The following is a 10620-nucleotide window of genomic DNA, read 5'->3' on the forward strand; positions in this document are numbered from 1 at the left end:
CAACATGATAAAGTTTATTCAAACGTAGGAAGTGCTGTGAACAGCTGATCACATCGGCAAAACGTTTGCCTGGATAATAATAATTTTTTTGTTGTTTCTTGCACTTTTTGCAAAGCCATTAGTGGAAGGAAACTGCAACCTGGGACAAGTTAAATACATGATATGGAAGTACAACTCCTCTGTTTTAATATGCAAAAAATTATTGCTCTAGTTTATCTGGTTGCAATTCTTCCAGGATTTTAAAATGGTTAATGGGATCGTGGACACTTTCATGGGCTTAGAAGGCTTTTAAATCCCTGCTTTTCTTTTTTTTTTTTTTTAACACAGCCCTGGACAGCTACAAAGGGCTATTAAGTAGGGCTGCCACAAACGATTATTTTGATAGTCGACTAGTCACCGATTATTTTTGCGATTAGTCGACTAATCAGATCATGCATCCATTGGACGTAAAACGTACATCTTATTGCACCAGCATCCATCTGCGCTTATATAACTATCATTAGCTTACAGCTTTAAGTGTTTAAGATATGTGCTAACTAAAAATAAAGACAAGATGATCGTTTATTAAATTTTAATGAAATTTGCAGATTGTTTTGGTGGAGTTAAATAAACTCAGCCGTCTGCTCCTTGCTGTCTAAAATATAACAGGACACCGGAGTATATTCTCGAGCATCTCACACTTCTGATAATCAGTTGTCTGCTTGACGTTTATTCAGCTGTGTAAAAACTATAACTTTAATCTCAGCCAAACCGATTTACTCAGGAAGAAATAAAATAATAAAAAAAAAGCCAAACAATAACATTTTTAAGTTATCTAAGTGACTTATATATCATGTTTAACCTGAGTAGCGAAAGATGGCGGTGGGTTTGAAAATGATTTGCTGGGAGTCCGGTGTTCTCAACGGCTCTAGTGAGCCTTCAACCCCGGCTAGCTATCGAGCTGGTGGGTAACAGACGTCTCCGAAAACGTTGGAGCGCTTTTGAAAATATGTGGTGTCTTGATAAACTGAGCAGATATTTGAAGTTTACACAGCTACATTCTCACCTGAAAATATGTTAAACGTTTATTTTGTGACCCAGAAAGAATAATAAGAGTAATATTAAAACTAACTAGCTGCTGCCATTGTTGGAAACTGAGCAGGGCCGCGCTATGAATTCTGGGATAGGTTGGGCCATGACCCATCCCGACACATCCTTCTGAAGGGGGAAATGAAGGACGCATTTCTGGGCCGCATTTTTCGGAGTCTTCGAATTTGGACAGTCTTTGCCGTGTGGCTGTAACGTAATCAGCCTACAAATGCGGGCACAGGAGGATGCGGTTCCTGAATTTGGACACAGCTAAGATGCCGGACACTGCTTCTTTAATGGCAGCTGGCATCCTTGTACATGCAGTGCTGCCATCTTCTGTTTCAGGCCGTTATTACACTCTTAAATCCTACTACTTATTCCTGCGTCTTTTGGGATCTTACAAAGCTTCAAATGAGGCGTCGACTATTAAATTAGTCGTCGATGATTCTGATAGTCGACGTAATCGTGACTAGTTGACTGATCGTGGCAGCCCTACTATTAAGTGATTTTCCAAATAATTCATAAAACAATCTGTTAACTGCAATCTTACTTTTTTTCTACGTTTCCAGGAAATATTTAGTTGCACCTGAGCAACTGACCGAAGGATCAGATGAATGGCCCAAATGGTGGATATTCAAAAAAAGCTTCTTTTCTCTGGCCATGATGAGATTATCCTTTCAGTCCATCAGTTCCTCCTGCTGATGGTTTCTTGAGCTGTTCCTCTTCATCTCCTTCCTTTGCTTTGTTACCTTGGGTTTCCAGCTCAGAGTCTGTTTTTTCAGTTTTCCTTTGGCATGTCTTACAAATCCCTGTGAGAACAAGAAAACCAATTAGAAACTGAAATAATGCTGTACTATCCAAAAGCACTAAACTGAATTGAGGGCTGAAGTTTCGTCTTATCCGGGTAAAAAATAGCTTCACCATTTCAGTTGGCAGCAAATAATTTCATTGTTCTACAAGCATTAACATGCAATTCTACAACATTCAAACTGTACTTGCAGAAAACTTGACCTCTGACTTTAAAGTCATGGTCACTGGGATTCAAACTCAGAGATTTTTAGTAGACAGCTATGCTGTTAATTTGAAGCTCCTGTGTCACCTCGATTGAGTTATGGCATACACAAACTTGGGTGTCCATGCCACCCACCCACCCACCCAGCATGGTGACAGCAATCTGGTTGTTAAGTGATGATGCATGAACCCTGCTTCCGGGTCCAAACTACTCTACGTTTATTAAGGCTGTTGCATTTTTAACACGTTTTACTGTTTTGTATCTTGTTCTAATAAATATGAACAAAAGTCAGTGATCACTGTCGGCCTCTCTCGGTTTTTATTACCACGATTCATCAGCACCACTTTTTAAAGCTAAGTTTTTAAAACCTTATGATGTAACTACAGCCCAGCCCATGGACCATATTAATGACTAAGCTATTGTGGATGGATTAGCTCAGCTGCTCTCCTGACTAAAGTTTGTTCTGTTTACAGCTGTGGTGGCCAACTCCAGGCCTCGAGAGCCAGTGTCCTGCAGGTTTTAGATGCATCCTTGATCCAACATAGCTCATTCAAATGGCTAAATTGCCTCCTCAACATGTCTTCAAGTTCTCCGGAGGCCTGGGAATAAACTAATCATTTGATTCAGGTGTTGACCCAGGGTGATATCTTAAACCTGCAGGACACCGGCCCTTGAGGCTCTGAGTTCCCCACCCCTAGTTTACAGCATCCTACAATGCGAATGCTAATGTTCGATGGTTGCTGGAGTGCTGTTCTATGCTGTGGTGTGCTGGGGGAGCAGCACAGCAAAGAAGGACTCATCCAGGCTTGAAAAACTGATCAGGAAGGCTGGCTCTGTGGTTGGCATGAAGCTGGACACTCTGGTGACAGTGGCAGAGAAAAGGACACTAAAGAAACTGCTGGACATTATGGACAATGCTGGGCATCCTCTGCACACGGCTATAAACAACCAGAGGAGTCTGTTCAGTGACAGGTTGCTTCTCCAAAAGTCAAGAACCAACAGACTCAAAAACTCCTTTGTCCTACACGCCATCAGACTGTTTAACTCCTCTCTGGAGGGGAGAGGAAGGGGAGACAGGAGGACAAAGGAGAAGAGAACAGCTAAGCTGTAGTGCCTTTTCACTGTGCAATACTTAATATCCAACAGTGCAATAGACTCACAATACTTGAAATGTGCAATTCCCTTGTATTCATATTCCTATTTATTCTATTTATCCCTTGTGTATACTCTGTATTTATATATGTGCATATATGGTATATTTCTGCTCACATTCTGTAACTTCTGTCGGTGCTGTGCTATTGGAAACCGAATTTCCCGGAGGAACCCACCCGAGGGATAAATAAAGTTTAATCTAATCTAATCAATTGGAAAAGTTAGTGTTCATCCTTCAGCTTTACTGTGCTAATGTGTTTATATTATACTAACCATAGCTGTGTAGCTGGCACCACCAAGCACATCATTACATACCAGCTAGCTCAACTTCAGTAACCCTACAAACGTCACTGCTGTTTAGCTTTTTATCTTTATTTATGTGGGAAGTGACGGCAGACGTGTATGTTTGAATTTTTCAGAAATATCTCAGTCAGAACGTGGTATATTATATTTAGATGGAAACTTGCGAGCTAACTTCCTGCTAACTTCTAACTCCGTTAAACTTCACAAATTCTGTTTTCGTGTATGCCTGGATGTTAAACTTCATTGTTACAACTGGCAAAGCAACCACACTGATCATTTTATTAAAGATTAAACACCATAAGTGGCTTAACCAAATAAACCAAAAAAAGTTTATCTGAAGATGGTCAGGTATAGGGACAGGCCTGAAAAATGAGTGAAAAAGCAGCCAATGTCCAGACAAAAAAGTAAAGAACTGGTGCTCAAGACCACAAAATAAATAAATAAAAATAATGATAATAAAATTAACTAAACACATAAGTAAGAAGGCAAGAAAGTCTGTCTCATTGGAACCAACGTATAAATAAATATGAGTGATTCAAGACTTTTGTAGAGTCACTTTAAACTGAAGCTGCAACATAACCATCATAGCCGAACTATCTGGAAAGTTAACCGGACGCACCCACCTGGAGACCAACAAGACTTCACATGGGTGGATTTTCAGAAAGCCCAGCTGATAGCCAAAGTGCCATTTATATGTGTTGAGCTGAATGTGCAATTTAGAAAACACTAGCTCCCATCTGTTTTATTTCCATATCGTCTAATGTTTAACAGTATATGCTTATTATGGATAGCAATAGTGTTTGATTAAAAGTACAGAGCGTGAAATTTGGAGCTTCAAAGAGATTTTAAAAAATCAAATAAATTAATAAAAAAAAAAGAAAGTAAACTATGAGCACTCAGAAAATGAGCACAATTTAACATACTATAAATTTATAAGAGAAAGAAGCCATCGAACACGCAAGAGCGTCTGCTTTGAATGCGCTACTACAGTTTCACAGTGCAGAGAGCGCAGGAAGCTCTCAGCGCTCAGAGAAATCCTGCTTATGCTTTTAAACTTACTTTTGCTGTCTGGAGGCAGAGCCCAAAGGTAGACGGGGGGTCCTAATGTGATTGGTCACTTTGATTGACACTTGAGGTTACTGCGTTAAACTGAGTTACACTGTGACAAGGTCAGAAAAGCTGTTTTAAACTGTATTTGTTTATAATTTGAAAAATAAAGGCTGCTGAATTAATCATCAGCAGTTACTGTTTGTTGTACATCAGTGGAAACACTGACAACTGTCACTTGATTATTTAATGTTACTTTAATTCTAAGGTTAGTTCTGAAGCCTCTGCACTGCTGCCCCATTAATCTGTTGTACAGTATTACACAGCTTTTAAAAAACATCACAATGAGAAGCACACATCATTGCTATTAAAAAACAAAACAAACAACAACAGGAAAAATTGTTTCTTAGTCAGTCGAATAAACGTAATTTTATAAAATGTGAAGAAATATAAAATGTGTTTATGTTGTTGCCAGTGAGTGTACTTCACTCAGTGAAACAGCTGTACACATCTGGCTCCAGAGCTCCACACACCGTGACCACAGACAGTCTGTGGGGTGGACAGCAGAGCAGGATATGACACACTGTCTTTGGTAAGTAGCTCATTGGTCTGAATTAGTGTCTGATAAACAGTTCAGGTTGTTGCCATCATGCTGTATAAATCTAAAAGGTCATATAACTATTACACACTATGCTTGTAGCTGCTGCATGCTAGGTGTTATCTGCTTTTTACAGCTGTGGAAGAAGTACCCATCCTAAATCCTATACTTATATAAAAAAGTAATACTACAGTACATGTGCATTTTGTAAAAATACATTTTTACTGAAGTAAAAGTACAAATATTCTGCATTAAAATATACTTCAAACTCCATAGAATTAATCAGTCATTAAAATGTACACCACTGATGGGACTAATTCACTGAAGAAATTCACTAAAAATCACACCACAATTAATCTAATTCTGCTACATATGATTAGAGAAGTATTTGCATTTTTATAGTTATATTTTATGAATAAAGCAAAAAGTTAATATGAAAGATTTGATCTGTGCTACATATCAGTTGTGAGGATGTGTTGATGTTTTGAAAGTGCAGTTTGCCAGTTTAGCTACAGCAGTTATTTCTATTGTACTGATTTATGACGGGCTTCACTTTAACCTCCTAAGACCCGAACTCTTTCATGGCATTATTTTTTTAATTTTTCTTTACTATTTGGGCTGATTCGGACCTGATGAATGTAAAAACAAAGAATTACCAGATTTTTTTTTTTTTTTACCTAATTTTTGTTTCTGAGAAAAATGAGATCCACATATGAGGACATTTGTTTTAAATTTTGATAGAACAGTGGTAGTATAATGTCCTCGTAAGTGGATATCAGGCCCTTGTAGAGAAAAATTTGGTATTTTGGTCTAGACATCCCAAAATGTGATATCCACTTATGTGGACGCCAGGTCCTAAGAGGTTAATGCTGAAACTCATCTTAAAGACTTAATAAAGAATTCTAGGGCACGTTTTGAAACGTGCCGTTACATGCGTTTCCTGCAGACTGAGCAACTTTATGTTGATTGGTGCACCACATCTGTATTTTGGCCAAACTTATAGTTGCCACATTCTGATGCACACTTTCTTTCCTGGTCCTCGTTATAAGTTTTAAGCTATGTAATACTGTACAAGAGACCTTACTTTCGAATGCTCTGGTTTCTTCAACATTAAAGTAATACAGTGACAGTTGTCAGTATTGCCACTGCTATGTTTTCAAAACGTTAACAAGTACGGTTTAAAACAGTGTTTCTGTCGCTGCCACAGCGTACCTCAGTTTAACACAGTAACCTGAAGTGTGTATCAAAGTGACCAATCACATTAGCACTGTGTGCTACATTGGTGTCCGCCTCCAGACAGTAAAAGTACATTTATTCGTTTGAGTAGGATTTGCCTGTGTGCAGGGAGCTACTCGCTGAGTGTGAAACTATAGCAGTGTGTGCAATGCAGACTGTTGTTTGTTGAATTTACATGCAAGGAATTTAAATGCGCTTGTGCATTTGTTATGACATAAATATCATTCCACACCTTTACATCACTTTTTGTGACTTGTCGTTCAGTAGTTGTTTGTTAGGGGTGCATTTATTAGGGGAAACAAACGAGTGTTGGTTGTTTAAAATAACTTTGCACCATAACGGAGCTCAGCCTGTACAGCCTGTGCTGAAAAACAAATAATCCTCCTGTGGTCCTCGTTTGACCAATGGACTTCAGCTGAGAAACCAATGTTACAGATATATGAATCAACGTGACTGAGCGTACCAATTCAAAAGCCTGAATGCAAAAGTCAGTGATGGTTAAATTAAAAATGTAATGCTGTTTAACTCACCGTTCTTGAAGAGCATCAGGAAAACAGTAGCTATGAAAACAGCAAAGATGGGAATGAGGGCATAATGATGACGACGGTTCTCTGTTGCAGGATCTAAAGGGAAAAGCAAAGTGTTTGTAAGGTATACGTCTTGATTTTCTCTCTTTTTTTTCCCCAAACAAACTTAAAAACAAAACGATGACCTCATTGTGCGAGTCTTACCTGTATCTGGCATTTCCTCTGTTAACGTTGCTGTTGTGCTAGTGTCATTCTCATTGGTACGGTTTTGCTTCTCTGTCACTGTTTCAAATGAGGTAAAAAACCATCAAGTTGTTTTAATTCTGTTTCTTACTTACCTAACCATATACAATTCCAACATTTATTAAGTAATACCAGTAATATCAAATAATGAACAAGCTCATGAACCAACTTACCAACAACATCAAAAAAACAGGCGGTGTGTGATTTTGGGATAAACCATTTGAACTTTCCGCTATCAGACTGCTGGACTGATCGGATCTGTACAGTCATGAATCCTCTCCTCAGGTCTCCACTGATGAAGATTACCCGGTTTCTGTATTGCTCCGGCTGTGAACCAAGATCTTCCTTTCCATTTCGACGGGTGTAGATGACACGTGTGGTGTAACTTGTGTTTCCATCGACTCGTTTCAGAACCAGAGAGCGGTCCTTCAAGTTGGTTCCCGGGGGGATTTCACACTGAAAAGTGAGATTATCACCGTCTGGTACTTCGATTAGCCGAGTAGATTTCGGAGTTTGAAATTTTCCTGGAGAAACAAACAGTTTTAACATTAACAAAGACTGCACATACATTGTCTCCGCTTTCAAGTTCATGTGGGTATATATGGTTAAAGTGGGGGTCACCAAGCTAAACAAGAAATATACAGCTATCTGTTAATCTGTTTACCCAGACAGTGCAAGTTGCACATACTCAGCATTTCATTTAAACACACTATTGCATGACTTCCTGAACGAATCCAAACTATAGGAATAGAGACTGTAAAAAAAATTAACATTTTTCCCTTTTAAAAAAAGAACCTTCTGGCATTTTCAGTAAGCTAACCGAAGTCAGGGCTGCACATTGTGACAGCTTTCACCATTAGTTGATTTGATTATTGTGTTATTTCAGGGGTGTCAAACTCAAATACACAGTGGGCCAAAATTCAAAACTGGAACAAAGTCGCGGGCTAACATTAATATTTATTGAAAAAAAAAATCTTCCTCCAGATATAAGAATGAATCTTTTCTTATGGACTCAAACAAGTTTTGCTGAAAAACTGAATATGGAACAAGCAAAGCTTAATACTAAACAATATATATATTAGCTGTATAATACCAGTAGGCCAGCTCTAATAGTAATTTGGTATGGCTTCACGGGCCAAATGTAATTAGGCGGGCCAGAGTTTGACACCTGTGTGTTATTTGATTATACAAGTTGTCAAAAGCAAACAATATTTTGAATCACAGCCCAAGACCTCAAATAGCTTTTTTGTTGAGAGAGTTTACAAACTTCCTAACAGTTTTCTATCATTGTACAGAGCACGTTCCTCATATTTTTTTTCTTTTCTAAACCAGGATCTTTTCAGAAACTTTTGTTTGTTTTGTGCCAGACTCTTTATATCATGATTATTTCACACACTTGTGAGTAAACCATACAAATGACAAACCTGCGGCAGTTCACTCATGAAATGTGATGAATGCAAAACAATCAAGAACTTGCTTACTTGGGTATTTATTGCACTGTGTACCACATCAAATATACAATTAGTATAAAATCTTCTAAGGTAAAAGAGAGAAACTAGACAAAGATTTCACCAAATTTGTAAAGAAGAGTTTCTGATTTCATCCTAAACTGGTAATACAAGCAACCTAGGTAGCCACAACACAGTAACAACAATCGTTTAGCAAATACAAGCGCCTTTAAATTCACATTTGTGGCGTTATGCTGGGTTTACTACACTGTATATACACATCAGGTCTCAGTTCAAAAGAAAAACTAAGTTCAAAACTATAAAAGCAGTTAGCTAAACAGAGCACAGGTACCTGTTGCGCTGTTAGCTTTAGCTTTCAACGAGTCGAGTGAGGTGGAGAGTTTAAATTGCACACAGATCAATTAAAACGCAGTAATACTCTTTTAAAGGGTTAGTGAAACCCAAAGTAGTGTTGCTACATTAGGCTCAAAACAGAAAAATAACCGTGTCCGTGTAGCTTCCAAAGTGACGTACTTTTAGATGCACTTACCGGTGTGAAACAACACGAAAGAAATTAAAGCCAAAAAGACTGTTTGTTTGCCCATAGTTAAATTTGTTCAACCAGGATACGAAAACTTTACTTCAATACGGGCTCAGATGGAGTGATATCCAGAACCTTCTCACATGAACAGATGAGGTTATTTCACGTCTTCAATGTTCCCGCGAAACATTCATACGTAATGAAGGCGGGTCAGTCGAGAGGGCTGAGAAATGGTTGACAGGGAAGTGCGTTTGCCACGCATGCGTAAAAACAACGCAGTAGCGTTACTAGGAGTCTATTCATGTAGCAAGGGCCCAGATATCTTCGTTGCGAATATACAGAGTGAGTGCCACTGTGTCTTGAGCACATTCTGGTTTACGATATTAGACCTTCTAGTAGCAAGTCCTGCTTTCTGCAGTCGCTTTCAAATGCTAGGACACATGTTTATACTTTGGGTGGAGGTTCGTCCTCTCGGGAAACAAGCAGCATGTGTCACTGTTGCCGTGAATATTGGTATAATTGTAACGCAATCCATAAGAATCGTTGGTCTAATGTTATTAGAGTAGCCCGTTCCTCTACGAAAGGCGGTTCCATACAGTCCACACTACAAACGCCATTAACAGCTACTCTCTTTGGCACACCGACTCAAGCACACCTTTACCTGGCACTGATGGAATGACATGTACATAATTCCCACACAGTATACTGTCCATGTTAGTTGCAAGTGAAGTCTCATTAAAGAATTTAAGGTAAAAGTTTAAGGTATTTTATATCACCTCACACAGCTCTATTATGTGGGATAATTTGATAAAAAGAAAAAAAAAATAACTTCAAACCTTCACCTGACTGATTTTGTTGCTTAAAGCCACAGAGTTTACCCCACAGATGGGATAACTACACTACAAGAAACTTCAGCTATTGTATGACACGCTACAAAATATCTGCACATTCAGGATTTGGTAGGTCGAGCCCAGCTGCACTGACAGTAAAGACCTAGATATGAATAGAAAGGCACATTAAAGTATCCCAGAAACCTCAATGTTTACTCATAAGATTCAACCCAAATTTGTTTTTAACGAAAACAAATCACTGACAATAAAGACTTACCTGGAATGAAAATGTCAGCTTAAAACAGTCCTCACATTCATCCTCTTAGCTGTCTCTGCAGGTCTTACTTTCCCGCCGCTCGCTAAAGTGGGTGGGACTAACAGATTACGTTTCACCAGATTTCCCGCCGCTGCGAGGACGTGGGCGTCACATTAGGTCTGAGTAAGTTAGAGTGGAAGCAAGTGCAAGCGGAGTATACTCAGATTTTGACAGGCTCGAAGAACACAGACTCTGGAGAACAACAGGACTTAAGGACAAAGTCTCATAGACATTGGAGGAGGACCTCAGAAGGTGGCAGTGTAACGTCAAGGATCTAAGTAGATTACAACTATGTTCAC

The 10620-nt window shown here is 38.8% G+C and overlaps 1 protein-coding gene across 1 annotated transcript; it reads right to left on the reverse strand.

The window, feature by feature from the left end:
- Positions 1–1052: 1052 nt before the first annotated feature.
- Positions 1053–9388, reverse strand: LOC112847142 (uncharacterized). Its single transcript, XM_025908120.1, has 5 exons — positions 9185–9388; positions 7360–7710; positions 7148–7225; positions 6947–7039; positions 1053–1877 (listed from the first exon to the last, which is right to left on the reverse strand). The coding sequence occupies exons 1-5, from the start codon at positions 9237–9239 to the stop codon at positions 1738–1740; spliced, it is 717 nt and encodes a 238-aa protein (XP_025763905.1). The 5' UTR covers positions 9240–9388; the 3' UTR covers positions 1053–1737.
- Between the last annotated feature and the right edge of the window lie 1232 nt (positions 9389–10620).

This window comes from Oreochromis niloticus, linkage group LG6 (genome assembly GCF_001858045.2).
Source record: "Oreochromis niloticus isolate F11D_XX linkage group LG6, O_niloticus_UMD_NMBU, whole genome shotgun sequence".
In the NCBI taxonomy this organism is placed as follows: domain Eukaryota; kingdom Metazoa; phylum Chordata; class Actinopteri; order Cichliformes; family Cichlidae; genus Oreochromis; species Oreochromis niloticus.

What these genes read in the sequence shown, in the direction of transcription:
- LOC112847142 (XM_025908120.1), bottom strand. Translation starts at nt 9,239, where the DNA reads ATGGGCAAACAAACAGTCTTTTTGGCTTTAATTTCTTTCGTGTTGTTT. An exon ending in CTGTTTTTTTGATGTTGTTG is followed by an intron (nt 7,226 to 7,359) that starts GTAAGTTGGTTC and finishes CATTTGAAACAG; the next exon opens with TGACAGAGAAGCAAAACCGT. An exon ending in AGAGGAAATGCCAGATACAG is followed by an intron (nt 7,040 to 7,147) that starts GTAAGACTCGCA and finishes TTTTCCCTTTAG; the next exon opens with ATCCTGCAACAGAGAACCGT.